A 25,218-nucleotide genomic window follows, 5' to 3' on the forward strand; every position below is an offset into this window, starting at 1 on the left:
TATATTCTCTGTTTTAGTCATACTCAAAGGAACTTGACGTATTTATTAAAAGGAATTAATTAATTGATTTAATACTTTGTTTTATTAAAACAATTAATCTTTTTCTATGTTCAAAACTTTCAAAATTCATAAATACCGTGTGAGTCTCTTTTGGTGACTGATAAAAAAAACTAATAATATATAATACTTTTATAAAAGAAATATTATAAATAAGGTGTTGGTTGAGTATAATAAATATTGAAATATTTTATTTTGAGTATAATAAAAAAATTATAATTTTAATAAAAATAATTTAATTTTATTAAGTTTTTGTGAACTATTAAACTAATTAAAGATGTATTTTGTTTACCACGCATATTAAAGAAAAAATTATTCTTTTTATTTTGTAAATTTAAAACTTTTAGCTATTTTTTCAAGATTAAAATTTCAAAAATATTTAATCATTTCTATAAAATTAATTACATTTAATGTTAATTTTATTTTAATAATTATATTTATACATATATTTTTTAATTACCTTAACTAATATACGGGAGTTTAACTTTATTTTATAAACACATAATTAGTAAAAACAAAACACGTTTCATATTTTGAAATTACCTTAATAAAAAAGTTCAAATAAAATTAAGGTAAAAAAACTCCTAAAAAACCTATATTTTTAAAGACAATAAGTCTTTATCCATTTTTATATTTTAAAGAAGGTTACTGTATGTTAGTTACGATGAAAAAAAAAATTTGAGATGTAATTCATATCAGTTTATACTCTATTTAATATTTTATATTTATTTAAAAATTTGTTCTATAAAGATAATACCGTTTTCATGAAAGTAAAAATATTAGTTAATTAAAAAAATTGTTGACCAATTATCTCTGCACCTTGATATGGATAAATGATAACTAGAATTGATTTGGTCAAGATGAACGCGATTTATATGAATTTGATTTAAAATCCATTTTAGATAATCTAAATATATCTCATATATTTAAATTTAATTAAATAAATTAGATTTAAAATTAAAAATATAAATTTCGATTTTAGATAAATCTATTTAAATAAACTTAAAAATAATATAATAATTATAAATTAGATTTTTTAATTTGAATTTGAATTTTTTACCCATAAATGGAGAATGACAAGAATTGATAAAAGCGTGTAGATACATGTTTTTTTATTTCAAGGTGAATGAAAACACATTTTTGTATTATTTTAAATTTTTAGATTCTTCTTTATATTTTAACCAAGTAGTTTCAAATCCACATCCGACTCAACTAGTGACTAATAGTGTTAACTTTATAACTAATTTTAAAGTTATATTTAGAATTGTTTTTCATTAATTAATAAATAATACATTAAATATAGAAATAAACGTAATGTACACATTTAATATATACTAGAATATAACAGTTATAAATTAAATTTGGATAATTGGTAAGTTTAAACTTTATTTATGTTAAACAAATTATTCAAACTTCTTAATGTTAATTAATATTAATTAGGTTTTAATGGATTATATGAAGCAACCGTTGCTATAAATTAAGTTCTCATAACCTTTTCTTAATCGTCAATATTATTGTACTTGCCGGTTGACTCTTAGAACTGGTTGTGATTCTGTCAGCCTCTACTGGACTTGCTCTTTCCCTGGGATGTTGGAACGCGACTCTCCGTTTCAAACAGAGAGGGCCCTACCTGTTGTTTGTACTCTGACGATCAAGTAAGTACTGGACTCAAAAACAATGAGTAAATAAACAACTAGTTTTAGTCTTAGAAACGATGTACCTTTCTTTATCGTCAATATTTATAACTATGTAGTGTAAAGAGGATTCCTTTAAATAACCATTGTTTGATATACATAATTTTTTTCTGATTTTATCCTTATTTAATATATCTCATTTTATTAGTACAATGGAGTATTTTTTTCATTTCATATGAATTAATTAAAAAATATAATTATTTTTTAATTTTTAAATTAATATTTATCGATAGTTTTTATATGCAAAGTAACTCTCTACTCTTCCCTTAATTCCTTATTTTAAGGCAACATCGGAAAGAAACAAAGAAAGAGCATACTCTCAGCACACACCAAATCTCACATATCAAATAAAATAACCTTAATTTTCAATCACTCTTTCCACTCGATTTCAAGCAACTCTATTCTTTGGTAAAATCATTATACTTTTGTATCTACCATCAAGTGAATCCTAACCCTTAACGTAAACATCATCACATCCTTCAATCTCAAAACTACCAATGAAAGAAGAGAAAAAACTCGAGGAAGAAGAGAAACTCAAACCAGAGAAGAAGAAGAAAAAGAGGTTGATTAATCAATTCATCATTTTTATTTTACATGTTATTTTTTCTTTTTAATTTTGACTCATCCAAAATTATTTTTGTATATATGTTAAATTTCTATCATAATGAAAATTGAGTAGAAGAGAAAAATGCGGATACATGTGTAAGTTAAAACACGATTAAACATGATTATGTACGCATACAATAATGTTCACATACAGATCTTATCATATTATGATTCTCACACAATCATACAATCAAGAAGGAATAGGCACTTTACCTTGATCCATGAGTGATCCAACTTGAGCAATTACTTTATCACCTTTGTCCCAATCTATCTCTTAGCAATTCTGTTCTTGTCACACACTTTCGTGATGACTAACCGTGAGACAACTATTATTTGCAGAGACAGAACCCTATAGCCTTTAGTTCCCAATCTCCATCAGATGTAGGTTTTCATTAGGTATATCATCAGATATATATTTCTCACGTTAACCAATGGGCCCTTTATTCTATTATTATTATTAAATCATATTTGAGACCAAAGCCCAAACTCTAAGTCATGTGAGTCACTTTATAGAAATTAATTTACATAATTTCTTACATTCTCCCACTTGACTCATATGAGTTATAATACTTTCATGATTTAATAATTACATAAATGCACATTTAAAAGGCCTTACATAAATTGATTCTATCATTAATCAAAATCAAGGATACAGAAATAATAAGGTTACATGTCATTTCAATCAACACATTTCCTTCCATGTACTACTATATCATTCTTTCTCCTTAATATGACTTTATAGTGAAAAATCCACAATAGGTTCAAACATAATGTCATTTTTCATCAATAACAACATAATTTGTTTTTCACAAGTAGTTATAAAGATGACCAAGGAACCAAAAGACAAAGCACATGGTGAGTAGTCATCTCAGCAAACAATTCCAGAGGAGATGGACATAAACCAGATGATCTAGATTAAGGAGAGAGGACGCCTGAGGTCCAAGCCCAATCTGAGGCCCAAGCACAACCTATGATTACATCTTCCACCATGCCTTAGAGAATAACTATGAGCAAGGCACTAGCATTAGGAGATGAACATCAATTGATGTCTCTTTTTGTAATATCTTTATAATAGATTTAAAACAGAACATAAAAGGGAAGTATGAATAGGAGTATAGGACTTATGAGGAAGTAGTAGAAAAGTCACACTTTCCATAGAGTATGTGACTTGTTTGGGACGACATTTCAAAATGCCTTTTCATTTGCTTCTTCCCACTTTTGCCTTTTGAATGATCAGGCATTTACACTATATATAGAGGTGTTTGGCTCTTGTAAAGACACATTGAATTTGAAGTAAAGTTACTCTTCTCAAATTGAGTGATTATTTGTGAGACTTGTTCTCCTTTTCCTAGTCTTATCTTGTGAGTCTTTGGGAGCTCTCAAGTGACGATTGTTAGAAAGAATGGTTTTAAACTAGAGGGGGGGGGGGGGGGGTGGTGAATGGTTTAAAGAGGGTTTTCGAAAACTTTTAAACCAAGAATGAAATTACTTCGAGAAACACTTGAATCAAAATTCAGTTTGCCAAAACACAAAGCAAATAAGCACAGAACCAGAAAAATAATCGGTTGTTTCGCAGAAACAATCGGTTGTTTATACCAGTTCACAAATATAAAAACTGAATATAAAGAGATTAAGGACAGAGAGAATGCACACAGAGGTTTATACTGATTCACTCTTAACCAAGAGCTACATCCAGTCTTCCCAGAAACCACTAGGGAATCCACTAAGCAATCAACCCTAGATTACTTACAACACAACCAAAGAAGTGACCTTGATCCCCTTAAGACACACACTTCCTTTGGTCCAGCACAACACCACTAAGAATGCTGATCTTGATCCCATCAAGAACACACAGAACTTCTCAGCTATACACACAGAGTTTCTTTCAAAGTACAAAGGATTACACTTGTTACAGAAAAGATCTGAAATCAATACAAGATGAAAATCCTATCTCACACTCTTTGATCAATGCAATCTCTAAGCAAATCTCAACTTTTTCAAAAGCTCAATCTGTGAAAAAATCAAATATGTTTTTTTTGTGTGTTTAAAACAAAGTTGTTTGTTGCATAATCTTAACAAACTATTAATTGCATTTAAAGATTGGTCAAAACATTAAAAACCGGAGCGTAAACAATTGTAAAAACATTTAATGCTCAGTCAAAGCACAAAACAGTTTTTTGTTATGGTCCCAAAACTGACAATTGGTTGTTTCCACGAATCAATCGGTTGTTTTGGTTTGACAGCAAGTCAACCATCAAAAACAGTTTTCAACCTTTCTAAAAACACCTAAGTATAAAACAATTGGTTGTTTCGACAAAACAACAGGTTGTTTTTCACTTAGTTTGAACACTTTTCAATTAAAAGGTTCGAGAATGCTTCTGCTTTGGATTCAATCAAGAGTGGATATATACAATTAATCTACCCCAGATCCTATCTAAAGACAGCTCAGCAACAACAAGCACATCCCGCCTTTCATCAACCTTCAAAGGGTTTAGATTCTTCAAAGCTTGAACACACTTGATTCAACAACGACAACCTTCACTCATCTTGGAGTCTATTCACCTTCCAAGTGGCATATTCCTCTTCCCTTGCTTCAACCACATAAGTTTTCCAACTTTTCATCTTTTTCTTCCATTTCCATTCCATATCAAATTCTAAAACATATCTTGTTCATTTGTTTTTTATTTCACTCGGTAGAATGTTGTTGTTTCTTGATTCTAATCGGTTGAATGTGTTTGTTGCATGTTTCAATCGGTTTATCTTCTTTAGAATGTGTTTTAATCGGTTCATTTCTTGTTTTTCTAATTCTAATCGGTTCAATCTTCTTGTTGTTGTTTTTAATTGTTTAATTTGTTCTTGTTCTTGTGTTCATAAATCTGTATCTTGTTTTGCATCCATTCACCATAGTTGCTTAAGAATCTTGATCCTAATTCTAAAAAGTGTCATCCAATGAATCAACCTAAAATCAACTCACATCATGTGGTATCATGAGCTATGGTTTTGTTCATCTTTTGAGTTGATTTGGCACTTTTAATTCAAGCAATTTACATTCAAGTACCTTTACTTTCAAGTACCTTTACATTATTCTTCTTTAAATTCAAGTACCTTTACTTTCTTGTCATTACATTCTTGTTTTTAATTTTCCAGCACCTTTACCTTTATTTCATTGCAAAAAAATTTTATCTTGTTATATTCATTGCATTTTTCGTTTTGAATATGTTCCTTGTTGTGCCTTTTCATTGATCTTGCTTTTTACTTTGTGTCATATGTTCTTTAGTGTTCTAGGTGTTATTACTTTGATTCTTCTTGCTTACTTTTAATTCTGAACTTTACAATTCAATTAGAAATGTGTTTTAGTAAAAGTTAATGTTAAGTTCCAAACATATGATTGCAAGATTTCAATTATCTTGAATCCACTAAATTTTTTGTGGAAAATTGAATGTTCTTGACACTTTGTATGATGCAATTAGGATAAAAAAAACATCAAGGATTTGTATTAAAAGAACAAAAAATAGTACCATATTTTTCTACAAAAAATAATAGTGAGCCTTTTGATGTTAATTCTTTACAGCAAAGGTTGCTTGGTTCCAAAACTGTCACGAATTCACATAAAAGTGACATTAAAAACAGCAAAGCATTTGTTTCTGTATTGGCCAGACCTCAGACATCGGCTGCATAGATCGCCATCAGACGTGGCATCGGACCTCGGTGGTCCGGTCACATTAATGGGCCACGTAGGTGGGCCCCAGAAATAATAATGAGTTATTACCCAGATGTAAGAAGGATCTAAGTCACAGGAGAAGTTCATGCATGTGGTGTGTATAGTGCGTTCATGTCTAGCACAAGTAAATAATCCTTGGAGGCACTAAGGCCCGTTAGGGTTAGGGTTTCCAAGGATAGACTGCATGCATGACACGTAAATACTTAGGGCATTCATAGAACAGATGGCCCCGCAACGTTGGTACATGAGTTGGTACCCTGGCGGCCATACTGTTTAGGAAAGGGAAGTCCTGTGTCGCGGCTACGCCAAGCTAGTGCAGCACGTCATAGTATGCCTCACCAGTAAACCCAATTCCACTAAAGGAAAGATCCTCGTGGGATAGGGAGTTGACCTAGATATAACCTATATAAAGGGTGGAAAGAACCCTAGACAGGTACGCCATTTCTAAGACTGAAATTGCTTTACATACTTTACTATTTCTTAGCCCAGTACTGACTTGATCGTCGGAGTGCAATCAACAGGTATGACCCCCTCTACTTCAACGGAGCCACTCTCAACCGCCCAAGGAGAGAGAAAAAACCACCAGGAAATAGGAGGAGCCACCATCTGCCTATGAAGTCAACGACGGCTGAGTCCACCGGCGAGAACAGTTTCTAAAGGCATCTTGCTTATATTTTGTTTAGAAATTCATTTTTTCACTTTTATGGATTCAACTTGATTAACAAATTGCTTTCTACTTTGTGGAATTTTGTATCCTTTTGCTTTAGCATTTTTCTAGTTCAAAATGTATCATAGTTAAATGATTAGTAAGATTCTTCGAGTCTTCTTTTGTGTTTTTCTTGCTTGTCTTCTATTCCAAGTTTTGTCATATCTCTTTTTTAACTTTGGTTTAGCCTTTCTTGTTTTATACTTTTCTTAATTGTCTTCTCTTCTTCCCTAAAAGTTTTGTGGTAATTTGACTTTGGGCAAGTGTGGTTTGCTTTGGCATCTTTCACTTGAGAATTATCCAATCCACAAGTGAGACCTTGGTTAAGGAAAGAAAATTTTTCTTTGAGTGCTTCTTTCCTTTTCTTCATTTTGTCGTGAGCATATTGTTACTCTAACTTGTTTTCTTTAATTGTTTGCTCATTGTGTTTTGTGTTTGTTTGTTAATATGGATCATCTTTCAAGTGGTGAATGCTCAAAACCTCATTCTCCTAAAAAAGCTATTCTAATTGGAGAATTGAAGGAGGCTAAAAGAACCAAGGAGGAGGAAATGAGACAAATGGAGGAAAGACTCCAAAGATTGGAAATGATGAATGAAAGACCCCAAAGAAAAAGGAGGCACCATCATAGATATGATTCAAGAAGTTCTCAAAATTCTCAAGGATATGAAGAAGAAGCCGAATGGGGGAGGCACCAATATGATGATAACGCCAAAATGTGGCAAAGCCTTTTCTACCTTATGTAAAATTGCCTAGTTTTAGTGGAGAATGTGATCCTAATGTGTATTTAGGTTGGGAGGCTAAAGTAGAACAAATTTTTAATGTACATGAGGTCCAAAATGACCAAAAAGTTAGGTTAGCCTCCTTGGAATTTATGGACTATGCCATGCAATGGTGGTACAAAACTCTCATGGACATTGGGCTAAACAAGAACCAACTGTGGTTTCTTGGGAGGATTTAAAAGAATCCATGCGCGCTAGATTTGTTCCTCCGCACTATAGGAAAAACCTTTAGTTGAAACTCCAAAGGTTTCATCAAGGCACGCTAAGTGTGGATGCTTATTTTAAAGAGCTTGAAACGATGTTGCTTAAGATTAATATGCATGAAAGTGAAAAGTCCAAGATGGCTAGGTTTGTAAGTGGCTTAAGAAGAGATATCCAAGATGTAGTAGAATTGTATGAATATTCCTCTTTAGAAAAATTGGTTCACCTTGCCATCAAGGTAGAATCCCAATTTCTAAAGAACTTCTTTTAAAAAATCTCACAATGATGGCTTTTACCACTCTTCTTGGAAAAACAAAAACAAAACTTCTTCAAAATTTCCTTCAAATTTTAAAGAGTCCACTAACAAAACTAGAGATTATAAACGTCACCTTTTAATACTAAATCTCCAACTAAAACTTCAAATAGAAAATGCTTTAAATGTTTAGGCTATGGTCACATTGCTTTTAATTTTCCTTCTAAGCGAAACATGATGGTGCATGAAGGGGTAGTTGTTAGTGATCATAGTTCCCAACACTCTAAGTCTCCCAATACCTCTAGATCCTCAAGTGAAAATGAGAGTGAGATACCTTGTGAAGGAGACTTATTGGTGGTGAGACGAATGCCAGGCCAAGTTTTGAAACCCTTTGATGAAAGTCAAAGAGAAAATATTTTTCATACTAGATGTATCATCAATGATAAGTTGTGTTCTTTAAAAGTGGATGGGGCTAGTTGTGAAAATGTGGCTAGCACAAGAGTAGTAGATAAACTTGGCTTGTCTACTATCTCTCGTGCCAAGCCCTATAAGCTTCAATGGCTAAGTGAAGAAGGGGAGATCGTAGTAAATAAACAAGTCCTCATAGCCTTTTCCATTGGCAAGTATAAGGATGAGGTCTTGTGTGATGTTGTACATATGGAAGTCACTCACATTCTTTTAGGTAGGCCATGAAAATTTGATAGAAAAACAATTCATGATGGCTTTACCAACAAAATTTCTTTTAACTTCCATGGGCATAAGGTCACACTCAAGTCTCTTTCACCAAAGGAAGTCCATGAGGACCAAATTAAGATGAATGAAAAGAGAGATATCGAAAAAGAAAAAAGGAATTCAAAGATAAGCCTTCTCATTTCCCACCAAGAGGTAAAAAAGGTAATGATATCCCAAAAGAATATGTTTATAGCTATTCCTAAGACCCTTGAGAATGAGTTAGTGTTGGATAGTCCTCATTGTTTGGCAAATTTGGTAAAGAAATTTAATGATGTTTTTCAAGACCCTCCAAAGAGATTGCCTCCTATAAGGGGCATTGAGCAGCAAATAGATTTTGTTCCCGTGCTTCTTTACCAAATAGGCATGCCTATAGGACCAATGCAACCGAGGCAAAAGAAATTCAACAACAAGTAGAGGGTTTAATTGCTAAGGGGTGGGTACAAGATAGCATGAGCCCATGTGTTATGCCTATAATCCTTGTCCCTAAAAAGGATGGGACATGGAGGATGTCTACGGATTGTCGCGCTATAAATAACATAACCATCAAGTATAGGCATCCCATCCTAAGATTAGATGACTTGTTGGATGAATTACATGGGTCTAAAATATTTTCCAAAATTGATCTTAAGAGTGATTACAATCAAATTCATATTAAATCGGGGGATAAATGGAAAACCGCTTTTAAGACCAAATTTGGTTTATATGAGTGGTTAGTCATGCCTTTTGACTTGACTATGCTCCTAGTACCTTCATGCGACTCATGCACCATGTTCTTGGACCTTTCATTGGCCAATTTGTAGTAGTTTATTTTGATGACATACTTATCTATAGCTTGTCTTTAAAAGATCATGACTCACATGTTAGGCAAGTCTTAGAAACTCTTAGGAAGGAAAGTTTGTATGTTAATCATGCTAAGTGTATGTTTGCCTTAGATCATATAGACTTCCTAGGGTTTGTGGTAAGTTTTAAAGGGGTGCATGTAGACAAAGAAAAGGTTGCAACAATTCAACATTGGCCAACACCCACCAATGTTAATGAGGTACAAAGTTTTCATGGACTTGATAGCTTTTATGGGCGGTTTGTGCAAAACTTCAATACCATTGTCGCACCTCTAAATGTTATAGTAAAGAAGGATGTGGAATTCAAGTGGGGACAAGACCAAATTCATGCTTTTGAAACTGTAAAAGAAAAATTGACTAAGGCCCCCATTTTAGCCCTTCCTAACTTTACTCAAACATTTGAAATAGAATGTGATGCTTCTAATATAGGCATTGGGGTTGTTCTCCTTCAAGAGGGCCACCCCATAGCTTATTTTAGTGAGAAACTCAAGGGGAGTCATCTCAACTACTCCACCTATGATAAAAAACATTATGCTCTTGTAAGAGCCTTGCAAAATTGGCAACATTATCTTTTTCCAAAGGAGTTTATGATACATAGTGATCATGAATCCTTTAAATATTTGAAAAGCCAAAACAAGCTTAACAAGATACATGCCAAGTGGGTGGAGTTCCTTGAGCAATTTCCTTATGTAATCAAACATAAGCAAGGTAAAATAAATGTGGTTGTCGATGCTCTTTCTAGACAATATACCTTGTTAAATGTTTTGAATGTTCAATACTTAGGTTTTTATCTCATAAAGGAACTTTATAATGATGACATTGATTTCTCTCTTATCTATCAAGAGTGTTCCAAAGGAGGACACAAGGACTTTTTCATACATAATGGTTTCCTTTTCAAAGGAAAAAGACTTTGTGTTCCCCAAGGATCTTTTAAGACAATATCTTGTTATAGAAGCACAAGAGGGAGGACTTGTGGGACACTTTAGGGTAGCTAAAACTTTAGATACATTGCATGAACATTTATTTTGGCCACACATGCGCTAATTCGTACATAACTTCTATGATAAATGCATAGCATGTAGGAAGGCTAAATCTAAAGTGCAACCCCATGGTTTATATACCCCTATTCCTTTCTCAACAATGCCTTAGGTAGATATTTCTATGGATTTTATCTTAGGTCTTCCCAAGATATCGAAGGGTATGGATTCTATCTTCGTGGTAGTTAACCGTTCTTTTAAAATGGCTCACCTTATTCCATGCCACAAAGTAGATGATTCTTGTTTTATTGCAAATCTCTTCTTTAAGGAAGTAGTTCGTTTGCATGGGCTTCCTAGAAGTATTGTGTCCGACAGAGATTTAAAGTTCTTAATCCATTTTTTGAGGACTTTATAGGGAGAACTTGGCACTAAACTCTTGTTTTCTACTGCTTGCCACCCCCAAGCTGATGGTCAAACTGAGGTGGTTAATAGAACTTTGGGTCAAATGTTAAGATGCCTTATTTTTGGGAACCCAAGGGTATGGGAAAATTTACTACCTCATATTGAATTTGCTTATAATAGAGTAGTAAATTCTACCACTGCCCATACTTCTTTTGAGGTTGTTTATGGGTTTAATCCCCTCACATCCCTTGAACTTCTTCCAATTCATGTACTTGATGAGGTGTTGTGCAAGGATAGTTTTGAAAAGGCTTCTTTTATTAAAGACTTGCACATTCACATCAAGCTGCAAATTGAAAGAAAGGTCGGCAAGTATGTTGAACTTGCCAACAAAAGGCGCAAGGCATTAATCTTTGAACCCGGGGATTGGGTTTGGCTACACTTGAGGAAGGATAGATTCCCTACTCAAAGGAAGTCCAAGCTTATGCCACGTAGTGATGACCCTTTTCAAGTCATAAAAAAGGTTAATGATAATGCCTATGAGTTAGATATGCCTAATACATACCTTGGTAGTCATTCTTTTAATATTAGTGATCTAACTCCTTTCTCTACAGGTCTTCAAAATTCGTGGACGAATTCTCTCTCACCCGAGGAGCATGATGTAGACCAAGGAGAGAGGACGCCTGAGGTCCAAGCCCAACAAACCCAAGCCCAATTTGAGGCCCAAGCACAACCTATGATTACATCTTCCACCATGCCTCAGAGAATTACTATAAGCAAGGCACTAGCATTAGGAGATGATCATCAATCGATGTCTCTTTTTGTAATATCTTTAGAATAGATTTAAAACAGAACATAAAAGGGAAGTATGAATAGGAGTATAGGACTAATGAGGAAGTAGTAGAAAAGTCACACTTTCCATAGAGTATGTGACTTGTTTGGGACGACATTTCAAAATGCCTTTTCATTCGCTTCTTCCCACTTTTGCCTTTTTTATGACCGACCCTTTACACTATATATAGAGGTGTTTGGCTCTTGTAAAGACACATTGAATTTGAAGTAAAGTTACTCTTCTCAAATTGAGTGAGAATTTGTGAGACTTGTTCTCCTTTTCCTAGTCTTATCTTTTGAGTCTTTGGGAGCTCTCAAGTGGTGACTACCTTCACTCATCTTGGAGTCTATTCACCTTCCAAGTGGCATGTTCCTCTTCCCTTGCTTCAACCACATAAGTTTTCCAACTTTTCATCTTCTTCTTCCATTTCCATTCCATATCCAATTCTAAAACATATCTTGTTCATTTGTTCTTGATTTCAATCAGTAGAATGTTGTTGTTTCTTGATTATAATCGGTTGAATGTGTTCGTTGGATGTTTCAATTGGTTCATTGTCTTGTTTTTCTAATTCTAATTAGTTCAATCTTCTTGTTGTTGTTTTTAATTGTTTAATTTTTTCTTGTTCTTGTGTTCATAAATATGTATCTTGTTTTGCATCCATTCACCATAATTGCTTAAGAATCTTGATCCTAATTCAAAAAAGTGTCATCTAATCAATCAACCTAAAATCAACTCACATCACTAGAGCACCAATTGTTCTTCCTTCTGGTCTTCTTAAAAGATAAAATATGTTGTAAATAATTTGGACTCACTTTAGGGGTCCAAATACCAGAGATAGGCTAGAATAAGGTACATTTAGCATAATAGGGGTGTAGTTAGCATTTTAGTTTGTTCCTAGACCTTTAGGAAGGAATTTTGACCTAGTATTGTTGAAAAAAAGCTTTGATGACTCCAAATCTCCATGGATTGCTTGAAGGTTGATTGTAGCTTATTTGGGTGTGTTCTGGGGTAGTTTCAATTTGTTAATTTACTCTTAGTTTGAATCCAAAAGATGGTTTAATTCAAATCTTTCTAAAAGATTGTTTTATGAAGAAGTAGAAAAATAACCATTTGTTTTATCGCTTCAATCGGTTGTTTCATACTTATGTTTTTGAAATTGGTTTTGGTTGATTTGAACTTGGTTGACTTTGCTATCAAACCAATTCAATCGGTTGTTTCGACAAACCAACCGACTGTTTTGTTTAACTGCCTTAAAAGATTTCTGTTAAGTTTGTTAAATCTACTTTAAATGATTTGGAATTGATTTGGCTTTTATAATAAATTTTTTTAACTGCTAATTGGAGTATAAATGTTCTATTATACGCTCCTACCAGACAAGGTTAAAAATCAGTTTTTGAAATCAAGTTTTCTCCAAGATTGCTCAAGGCTTTGGATATTTCTCTAAGAGTGAAGTAGGACTTGTTGTGTACTTTGATTTGATTTGTACCAGGTGTGATCAATCCTATTTCTTCTTGATTTGTCATTTTGTAAGAACAGTTGTTCACAGAGTCAGAGGGTGTTCTGATATGTGGTGTGATTGTGGTGTGCCAAAGGAATTGTGTGTCCTTGAGGAAATCAAGATCACTTCTTTGGTGGTTGTATGTTTGTAATCTGGTTTTTCATTATTTAGTGGATACCCAAAGGTTTCTGGGAAGTGGATGTACCTCTTGGTATAAGAGTGAACCAATATAAAATTGCTTGTGTGATTCTTTCTCCTCTTATCTCTTGTATATCTGTTTTAGTTGTTTTTACACTCTGTTGAATTTCTGGAATTTAACTAAAATTGTTTTCTATCTTGTGTTCTTTGATTCCTTTGGCTATGATTCTTCTTTGACTTTCTTCATACCTTCAAATTTTCAAAAAACGTTTGAAAACAATTCACCCTCCTCTTGTTTAAGGCTTACAATTGTAACAATTGACATCAAGAGCTAGGTTCTTGAAAGATATTCAAGTTGATCAAAAGTTCTGAATTGATGGTTGATAAACTGCCTTTTGGGGAAGGTGCTTCTATAAATAGACCACCATTGTTTTTTGGTGTGAACTACCAATTTTGGAAGGTACGAATGAAAATCTTTGTTGAATCTATTGACAAAGGTATTTGGAATGCAATTAAAAATGGACCTTTTATTCCCATGGATGAAGATGAAAAAGTTATTTCAGAAAAACCTTGGTCTCAATGGACTGAACAAGAAAGTAAGAAAGCTCAATATGATTGCATTGCTAAAAACATTATCACATTTGCTTTAAGCTTTGATGAGTTTTTCAGGGTATCTCAATGTGAGTCTGCAAAGGAAATGTGGGACACTCTTGAAGTGACTCATGAAGGGACAAATGATGTGAAAAAGGCAAGAAAGCATACTCTGATACACGAGTATGAGATGTTTAAAATGCTGAAGGGTGAAACCATTGTTGAAGTGCAAAAACGATTTACCCATATAGTAAATCATCTTATGAGTCTTGGGAAAACTTTTGATAAAGAGGAACTCAGCATCAAAGTTAAACAACCGATTGTTTCTGCAAAACAACTGGTTGAATTTCTGCAGTAGGATGAATTACCCCAAGAATGGAGAATTCCGAGAGATCTTTTTGTGGAGAACATTATTGGGTAGATTCATAAAGGTTTGTCTACCTAAAGAATTGTCTCAAACTACTGCAAGCACATGGCATTTGTCTCTCAATTTGAGCTTAAGACAATTAGTGAAGCTCTTAAGAATGATGGCTTGTGTAAAGAGTTTGTGGCAGCTATGCAGGGGGAGTTTGAGATGTTAATGATGGGTGAGTTGTCTTTCTTCTTGGGATTACAAGTCAAGCAAACTAAGGATGGCATTTTTCTATGTCAATCTAAGTATTGCAAAGAGATTCTCAAAAAGTTTGAGATGGAAAATTGTAAAGCTGCAACAACACCCATGTCTATAAGATGCTACATGAGTGCTGATTAGGCTGGAAAAGCAGTGGATCAAACTAATACATGGGGTTGATTGAATCCTTGCTTTATCTAACTGCAAGTAGGCCTGATATCATGTTTGTTGTTTGTCTTTGTGCAAGATTTCAATCTAGTCCAAGGGAATCTCATTTTAAAGTTGCCAAGAGAATCCTGAAATATCTAAAAGGAACAACATTTGTGGTTTGATTGTTGTTTTGATTGCCGTTTTTAATTATTTTAATTGCTTATATATAGTTGTGCAACAAACTCTATTTTTCTCTCCTACTTCACTGGTTTTTCACACTGATTTTGTGTTTCTCTTTATGAAAATCACATAGTGGTAGTTGGTTCAGTAGTATAAGAGATTTTGGATGGAATTGCTCTCTCATACTGTTGTTTGGATTGTTTTGCAGGTACCTTCTGTTGAACAAGATGCTTTTATGTCTCCAAATCCAAGAGGAAAGCTTGAAGACCTTGCTGCTGGGTGTGTGTGTGTTGTCTAGTTATTTGAAACTTGTTAATTCACTCCTTAAGATGATCCAAGTTCATTTGAATCTTTAACCTTTTGAAAAGATGTGTTTTCTAAAAAGCTATCAAAATTTCAACAGGTTTTTTTTTCAAAACAACAGGTTGTTTTACCATAGCAGTTTTTGAAAAACTTGGTTGACTTTGCTGCAAACCAAAACAATCGATTGTTTCGACAAAACAACTGATTGTTTTCCTGAAAACCTTAACAGAATTCTGTTAAGCGGTTTTAATATGTTTTAAATGATCCTAACTAACTTGGCTCCTTTATTAAATGCTTTTGACCACTTGGTTGGTCTATATAAAGGTGGTTTTACGCTCCTAATCTTGGAGTAACAGAAAGAGTTTATCAAAACAGTTTTTCCAAGATTTGAAAGAGCTTTGGATCATTCTTAAGTGTGTGGAATAGGATTAGGTTGTAATTCTGAACTTTAAGCTTTGTAATACCAGGTGTATTCTATTCTTTTCTTCCTTGATTACTATATTTTTGTAGTTGTGTTGCCAAGGAGTGTTGTGTGTTCTTCAGGTGTTCAAGATCAACATTCTTGGTGTGGTTTGCCAAAGGTAGTGTGTTTCTTGAGGGGTTCAAGGTCACTACTTTGGTGTGTGGTGTGTGTAATCTGGTTTTGATTGCATAGTGGAATACCCAGTGGTTTCTGGGGACTGGATGTAGCTCTTGGTGTAAGAGTGAACCAGTATAAATTGCTTGCGTGCTTATCTCTTACCCTTAACTCTTTAAATTCTGTTTTTAAGTTGTTTTTATAAACTACTGATAAAAACAACCGATTGTTTTGATAAAACAACCGATTGTTTTTCTGATATCATCTTAAAACAGTTTTGGGTACTTGTTTCCTTGATTCTTTTCTCTGTAATTCAGCATTGATTTTCATTATACCTTCAAAGTTTGCGAAAATCCCTCTTAAATAATTCACCCCCCCCCCTCGTTTAAGGCCATATATTCTAACAATTGGTATCAAGAGCTTGGTTCTTTAAAGACATTCAAGTTTTGATCCTAAATCTTTTTCTTCTATGGCTGAAAAACTACCTTTTGGGGAGGGTGCCTCAATTAACAGGCCACCTCTGTTTTATGGACTGAATTATCAATTATGGAAGGTTATAATGAAATTCTTTGTTGAATCTATAGATAGAAAAATCTAGAATGTTATTACAAATAACTATCTCATGCCTATATCTGAAAATGTTTCTAATGAACATCATTGCATCTGCACTTGATTCTAATGAATTGCTCAAGGTTTCAAAATGTAGTTCTTCCAAAGAAATGTGGAATACCCTTAAAGAGTATCACAAGAATCCAAGGAGTGCCTTGATGGACAAAGAAGAATCTTCTGCTGAATCTTTCTCTTTAGAATCCAGAAAGAAGGTTTCTCTTATGACAAAAGAAGAATCTAGATCACGTCAAGCTGCTGGGAACAAAAACTGTCAATACTCAAGTGATGAGAGTGAAGAGGAAACGTTTAGGTTGTTGTTTAAGAAATTCAGCAAGTTCCTAAATAAGAGAAACAAAAAAAGTGATTCATCCAACAGGTATGATAACAAGAAACCTACTGAGTTTAACACTAACAAATATGCATGCTTTGGATGTGGTGAACAGGGTCATATTAAAACTGAATGTCCCAACAAAGAGAGGAAAAACTTCAAGAAGCATGAGAAGAAAGGAAAATCAAGAAGAGCTTATAATGATGACTCATCGAGCTCCTCTTCAAGTGATGAAGAAGAAGCTAATTTATGTCTAATGACAAGACAAGAAAGTGACACAAGCAGTGTAAGTTCAAGCACTTCTATTAATTTTGAGAATTATAGTCAACTTCTTGAGGCCTTCAATAAGACTCATGAAGAAGCTAATAGGTTGGCCCTTTTGATATGAGTTGGATTGACACTAACAAGATACATAACAAATAAGGAGGCTTAAGGTCATCTCAATGGAGGATAATGCCATCCAAGAGAGAAGCCAAACTCATTGAACAATGAGTGCCATGTCCTTATCACAAACACTTGGCAGAATTGAAAGGAAAGCAAGAACAAATCAAGAACACAAATAGAAACACAAATGCTACATGTAATATATCAAACTGGACATAGTTGAATCTAGAACAAGTTGCACCGATTGAAAACACCAAATGAATAAGATGAACCGAACAAAATCTTAAGACAGCACATAGAACACAAAATAATCGGTGAAAAAGATGAAGAACACTTGAAGAACTCTAGATTACGAATGAAAACAGCAAGCAGATGAAAGAAATGGAGCTTAGATGGTTGAAGAACCGGCTGGAATGGATTAGGAGAATGAGACTATGCTAAGGAGATCAAAATCTCACAAAAGGCTCTCTCAAAATTGTTAGAAAGGATGGCTTTAAACTAGAGGGCGGGGTGAATTGAAACTGAATTAAAACTGAATTTAAAGAGTTAGAGATAGAGAGACTGTACACAGATGTTTATACTGGTTCACTCCAAACCCAGAGCTACATCCAGTCTTCTCAGAACCCTGAGGAAATCCATTAAGCAATCACAACTTGATCACTTACACAACAACCAAGAGAATGACCTTGAACACCTCAAGAAACACACTATCCTTAGCCAACACAACAACACCAAGATTGTTGATCTTGATCCCCTCAAGAACACACAGCCAATCTTAGCAAACACAGAAACGAAACTTGTTTTACAGAGAACAAAGATTACACTTGTTACAGAAGATAATCTGAAATCAATACAAGAAGAATCCTATTCCAAAAACTTTTGATCAATCACAAACTCTTAGCAATCTCAGCTCTTTGAAAAACTCAAAAACTCTTAGTGAAAACTTGTCAAAGATTAATTCTTAACTCTGTTATTCTGAATTTATTCAAAGATGTAGTTTGTTATCAAATCTTAACAAACTCTTAAATTGCATTAAAAGATTGGTCAAAGCATTTAATGACTGGAGCGTAAGCAGTTAAATCATTTAAAGCTCAGTAAAAAATAACATAGTTTTTCTGTTATAGTCCCAAAACAAACAATCGGTTGTTTCCTCGAATCAATCGGTTGTTTTGGTTCTTAACAGTTCAACCATTTGAAAAACAGTTTTCAATCTTTTTCTCAAAACACCTAAGTATAAACAATCGGTTGTTTCGACAAAACAATCGGTTGTTTTAACTTAGTTTGAAAACATTTTACTTTCACAAAGATTGAGATGCTTATGCTTTAGATTTAATCATAGGGTGGATTACAAAACTCAAACTACCCCAAAACTATACTAAACCAGCACAGCAACACCAAACACAACTAAGGCTTCAACATCCTTCAAAGGATTTTGATTATTCAAAGCTTGAACATCACTTGGTTCAATAATCTCCCCCTATTTGATGAAGACAAATCCATGATGCTTGTGTTGTACCTGATTGAATCTGAAGCAGTTCCTACAAGATACATAGAACTTCTGATATTTGGTTAGCACAAATAAACATTAATAAACTTCAGAGCTAAAAACATCAGAGCTAAATATTAGAAAATATTACATCCCAAAAACTGTTTTAGCAACTAAAAAAGAAAAACTTAAACACAACATATATCTCCCCCTATTTGTCTTCACAAATAGACAACGAGAAGAGATAAAACAAGATATAATTGTTTTGATTACATCAGAATTAAAGCAGCAGCAGCAGAAAGAAAAAAAATTTAAAAACCAGACATAACCATAAAAAACAATCGATTATTCTGATAACCAATCGGTTGTTTTCCTTCATTCTTCTTGATCAGCAAACTGAAGATCAAAGATTTGGTTCTGGACAGCTTCAATCTATTCATCTAAAGTCATGAACCTTGCATCCATGTTGTCAAACCTGGTGTCAATCCTCTGGAAATTACTAACACAGAGATCATGAAGGCTCCTTTGATTTTTAGCAAAACTATCAAGCCTATTCATCATGAGTCTTTCAAAAGGAGACATGGTTTGCATCCTTTCTTCTTGATTTCCAGCACCAGCACTTGGTCCAACATCTTGATAATCTTCAGGTGGATCTTCATGTTGAACATCCATATCAGCAGGTTCATCTTATTCAAGATTAGCAGCACCACTAGATGAGGCACCATGATCACCATCCGTGCTTATCCATTTTCCACCTACTTTGGTAAAACCCATTTTGCTGAGTGATCCATTGTTCAACTCTTGAGTTGACTTGACCAACTCAGATGCTTCATCTTCAAGATTTACTTCAAAATAAAGTAGAAATTTAGATATCAAAACAGCATATGGATAATGATAATCACTTAACCTCGTGGCTTTTTGCATGTGTTCTTTGATGATGTGAATCCAATTGATCTTGATTTTCTTCGTGATGCAGAAAATATATACCAGATCTTCTTTAGTGAGAACAGAATGATTACTCCCCTTTGGAGCTAGAATCCAAGTTACAATGAGAGCAAGCAATCTCTCGTCAAGCCTCAAACCTCCAACCGAGCATGTACTTACTTGAGCATGTTGATTCTTCAAGCAACTCTTGTAGAATTGGATTTTGTTAAAATCCTTTACTACTCCAAGGTTTCCCTTGTTGATTCTAAGACCAGAGAACTTGAGACCAACAACAGCAGTCCATACTTCATGAGTTATCTCCATTTCTACACCCTTCACATGAGAAACTAGATTGTTTCCCTCAAACTTTAGGTTTGTGTAGAACACCCTCACTAAATCTGTATATATGTTTCCCTTCATCTCCAGGAACTTTCTAAGAGATTGATCCTTGAGCAGCCTTCTCACATTATCAAGTTTTTGACTTTTCAGCCAATCAAAGCATACAACCTTGGGGTTGTTTATCTTCTTGATACTTGTTTCATACCTATACTTCTCAATAAGATCATTGTCTCTAGAAAACCAGCCTTCTAGCCTTCCTCCAGACCTTACAGCCTTGGTTTTGACTCTCTTTGAGGTGGGAGAAGTTGATTCCATAATGGCAGAGAAGAAAACAGAGAAGAAGCTCTCTTCACAGATTTTTGCAAGAGATGTTGCAATTGGTTGTTCTTGTGGAAGAGATCAGTTGCGCCAGATTTTATAGCAGAAAAAAGAATCAATTAGCATTCAATTTTATTTAGTGGGTAGCTGATATTTCAGATAGAGAAGACTTGACTCTGCTCTGCACAGAAAACGTCAGAAAAAGCTGAAAATCACATGGTCTTCACATGTGATCTTTGACTAGTCATTAAGGATCTTGATTTCCTAAGATTTTTGAATATTTTCCTTTATGACAGTTGTAACTCCTTTCTGAACGTAATCAGCTTTCAACACAGATTCCTTGACCAAGATACTCACTTTTGAATTGATTTGCAATGGATAGAAATTCAAAATAGCAATTAAAACAATTTCTTCATAGTGCTGTCAGACTCAAAATAATCGGTTGTTTCGAAGAAAAAATCGGTTGTTTTTCTACAGCAGTTAAAACTGTTGTTGAACTTTAACCATGAGCAGAAGGAGTTCAAAGCAGATGACATTGAGCATAATAAAAAGATTTTTTAACCATGAGAAAGAACTTTGAAACAGAAATTAAGAACAAATAAATGAAAGTCTTATCCTTATGTTAATTCTTCAATGAGCCATGTGCTTTATGATCAAGAAGCCTCTTTTCTTTGTTGAGGTCTTTTGCATAGCATTGATTCAGCTTCAATGACTGTCTTTCTCTTCAAAAACTTGATCAGATGACTCATTCCCTCCTTTTTTCTTTTAGTTTTCCTGCATAAAAGATTTCAAACAGCAAGATTTGGTCCCCTTACAAATTTGGGTCCGTTTGACTTTTCTTTGCAGTTAGAAATATCACATCCCTTAAGAATCCATTTCATAAAACCTCTTGGAACAGAATATTTCCTTATTTTGCAGAACCTAACAGAGTGGCCTTTCTTCATGCAGTAAAAGCATGTAACAACCGGTTGTTTCGTCTTAACAATCAGTTGTTTTTCTGACTTTCTTGAAAAACTTTTTGAAAACTTATCTTGCTTGTTCTGTGGATTAAAGCCTAAACCAGCCTTTCCAAAAACACAGCTTTGAGATGCCAAGACATTCTCAAAGTTAGATTTCCCCTTTGAAAGCTTGTCCACAGTTTCAACAAGATAGTGAACCTTTTTCTCAAGATTTTCACAATTTTCGCAAATGAGAGTATCACATTTGCAAGAAGCATTTTTGAAATAGTTTTCCAATTTTTCAAAATCACTTTTTGCTTTTTCCATATCTTCTTCAAGTGATTTAACTCTCTTTTCAAGCCAACTATAAAGATCTTTCAATCGGTTGTTTGAAAGAACAAATCTATTAGCTTCATCATGTGTTTCTTGAAAAGCTTCAAGCAATTCACTATAATTTTGTTCATTTAAGGAAGCACATGAACTTACCTCACTTGAGCTGCCAGATTCATCATCATTTTCAGCAACTAAGCAGATGTTTGCTTTCTCATCTTCACTTGATGAAGAACTTGATGGTGATATCTCATTTTCATCCCAAGCTTTGTAGGCCCTTTTTGTCTTGCCTTTCTTTTCCTTAAAACTGGGCTTTTTCTCCTTGCTTTTGTTTGGACAATTTGCCTTTATATGACCTTGCTCACCACAACCAAAACAAGTATAGTTATTTGAATTAAAATCATTGGATTTCTTATTTCCATACCTTTCTTTGTTGTTGTCTTTGTTGCGGTTTCTCTTTAGGAATTTACTGAACTTTCTTGACAGCAAGCTAAGGTTTTCCTCATCACTATCATCACTGTAATCTTGCTTTCCTTTGTGCTTGGGTGCTTTTAAGGCTATGCTTCTTGTGTGCTTATCTTCACTCTCTTGAACATTGAGTTTATTCATCTCTAGCTCATGTTCCCTAAGCTTTCCAAACAACGAAGCAACACTTAATGATGTTAGATATTTAGATTCGGAAATAGCAGTTACCTTTGGTTGCCATGCTCTATCAAGACATTTCAAGATCTTGATGTTCAGCTCTTCTTTATCAAAGGTCTTGTCAAGGCTCATAAGGTGATTGATGATGTGCGTAAATCTTTTCTACACCTCAGCAATTGTTTCTCCTTTAAGCATTCTAAACATCTCATACTCTTGGATTAGAGCATGCTTTCTAGCTCTTTTCACCTCATTTGTTCCTTCATGAGTGCCTTCCAAGGTGTCCCACATTTCTTTTGATGATTTGCATTGCGAGACCCTGAAAAACTCATCAGAATTTAAAGCAGAGGTTATAATATTTTTGGCAATGCAATCGAATTTGGCATTTTTGCTTTCTGCATCAGTCCATTGAGACCATGGTTTCTCAATGACAGATCCATCCTTTTCAAACTTTGGGACAAAAGGACCATTTTCAATTGCATCCCAAATTCCTTTGTCAAGAGATTCCATAAATATTTTCATTCTTACTTTCCAAAACTGGTAGTTCAAACCACAAAACAAAGGTGGTCTGTTAATTAAAGCACCTTCCCCAAAAGGTAGTCTATCAGCCATTAAAAAAGATTTTTAGGATCAACTTGAATAACTTTCAAGAACCAAGCTCTTGATGCCAATTGTTAGAAAGGATGGCTTTAAACTAGAGGGGGGTGAATTGTTTAAAGAGGATTTTCGTAAACTTTTAAAACAAGAATGAATTTATCTCAGAAAACTATTGATAAGAAATTTAGTTTAACAAAAACAGCAAACAAAATCAGCACAACCAGAAAAACAATCGGTTGTTTATACCAGCAAACAACAATTAAAACTGAATTTAAAGAGTTAGAGAAAGAGAGATTGTACACAGATGTTTATACTGGCTCACTCTAAACCCAGAGCTACATCCAGTCTTCTCAGAACTCTGAGGAAATCCACTAAGCAATCACAACTTGATCACTTACACTACAACCAAGAGAATGACCTTGAACACCTCAAGAAACACACTCTCCTTGGCCAACACAACAACACCAAGATTGCTGATCTTGATCCCCTCAAGAACACACAGCCAATCTTAGAAAACACAGAAACGAAACTTGTTTTACAAAGAACAAGGATTACACTTGTTACAGAAGATAATCTGAAATCAATACAAGCAGAATCCTATTCCACAAACTTTGATCAATCACAAACTCTTAGCAATCTCAGCTCTTTGAAAAACTCAAAAACTCTTAGTGAAAACTTGTCAAAGATTAATTCTCAAATTTGTTATTCTGAATTTATTCAAAGATGTAGTTTGTTATCAAATCTTAACAAACTCTTAAATTGCATTAAAAGATTGGTCAAAGCATTTAATGACTGGAGCGTAAGCAGTTAAATCATTTAAAGCTCAGTAAAAAATAACATAGTTTTTCTGTTATAGTCCCAAAACAAACAATCGGTTGTTTCCTCGAATCAATTGGTTGTTTTGGTTCTTAACAGTTCAACCATTTGAAAAACAGTTTTCAATTTTTTTCTCAAAACACCTAAGTATAAACAATCAGTTGTTTCGACAAAACAATCGGTTGTTTTAACTTAGTTTGAAAACATTTTACTTTCACAAAGATTGAGATGCTTATGCTTTAGATTTAATCAAAGGGTGGATTACAAAACTTAAACTACCCCAGAACTATACTAAACCAGCACAGCAACACCAAGCACAGCTAAGGCTTCAACATCCTTCAAATGATTTAGATTCTTCAATGCTTGAACATCACTTGGTTCAACAAAAATGAGTAGAGTTTCTCTATATCAATTATTAAAATCTGAATTTACAAGAGTCCAACCTCTATTTATAATAGAAGAGGGTTGAAATGAAACATAAATGAAACTCAAAGTTCCCTCCAAATTCAAATGCAAATTGGTGCCACCTAGTCATGAAGTAAGTGTGATCCACTTCCTATTTTCAACACCTCCTAAAATGCGTCTACACCCCCTAACTATTCACACATTTTATTTAATATCCACACCTACTAAACAATAGAAATTACAAGATTCATTAAATGATGTTCTTCACCCAATGCTCTAGCCTTGCTCATCATGGTTGGGCTTGGGCTTCTTGGCTTGGCCTTTTTGGGTTTGGGCTTCTTGGGCTTGGGCCTCATCTTTTGAAAATACTAATAAGAAGAACTTTAGATGTTTTGACCCTTGTCCATTCTTCCTATTAACAGCATATTTTTTATTCTCATCATACTCCCCAAGTTGGAGAGAATTCGTCCACGAATTCAGTACTCCTGCATAAAAAAAAGTCAGATTGCAATTAGATAAGAGAATAGAGGAAGAAATAGGCAAATTGGACTTAGTACTTTGAAATGTTGGGAGTTCAGAAAAAGATGTTCTATACACAGACCATGTTGGAAAAGAATTTTTAGAAATGATATTATTTGGAAAACTAGAAGGTATGAAAAAATCATCCTTAACATTCTTTATCCAATATGGTGTATAAGTAGGAACCTTGGGTAATGAAAAAGACAAAGAAGAAGGATACCTCGTAGGCGTAGCACAAGTCAAAAAAATTGATTTAGTTGAGAAGGTATTATGACTCAGTTTATCATGTACTTCATTTGCTTTTTCATTTTCTCTTTTAGTTTCTTTAGGATTGGTCCTATATGTTGGACGATTTGGTAAAGAAACTGATGGAAACCAAGTAGAGGATGCTCAAGCCCATGAAGCCCAAGCCCAACAAGGGGCCCAAGCCCAACGAATCACTAGGAGCATGGCAAGAGCTTTGGGACAAGAGTATCAAAAGATGGCTCTTCTTATTCTTTTATAGAGTAGGGGTGCGGATGTAATAAATAGGTCTGTAAGTAGTAAGGGATGCTAGGGGGAGTGTAGATAGGAGTTAGGAGGTGCCAAACTAGGAAGGAAAGTCACACTTCCTTCATGCACTAGTTGGCGCCGAATTTGAGTGTCATTTGGGACACATTTGGCTTTGCATTTCAGCACCTTATAGGCTATAAATAAAGGTGATGCCCTTGTACAAATCAGATTTGGAAATTAGAAGTAGAGA

At 34.1% G+C, this 25,218-nt stretch overlaps 1 protein-coding gene across 1 annotated transcript; it reads left to right on the forward strand.

Annotated features, from left to right (window-relative positions):
• Nucleotides 1–13,968: 13,968 nt before the first annotated feature.
• Nucleotides 13,969–14,382, forward strand: LOC137834019 (uncharacterized). Its single transcript, XM_068642085.2, has one exon. The coding sequence runs from the start codon at nt 13,969–13,971 to the stop codon at nt 14,380–14,382; it is 414 nt and encodes a 137-aa protein (XP_068498186.2).
• The last annotated feature ends 10,836 nt before the right edge of the window (nt 14,383–25,218 follow it).

The sequence above is a fragment of the Phaseolus vulgaris genome, chromosome 5 (assembly GCF_051622355.1).
Source record: "Phaseolus vulgaris cultivar YP4 chromosome 5, ASM5162235v1, whole genome shotgun sequence".
NCBI lineage: Eukaryota > Viridiplantae > Streptophyta > Magnoliopsida > Fabales > Fabaceae > Phaseolus > Phaseolus vulgaris.

Coding starts and splice junctions, on each gene's coding strand:
- LOC137834019 (XM_068642085.2), top strand. CDS start 13,969: ATGGATGAAGATGAAAAAGTTATTTCAGAAAAACCTTGGTCTCAATGG.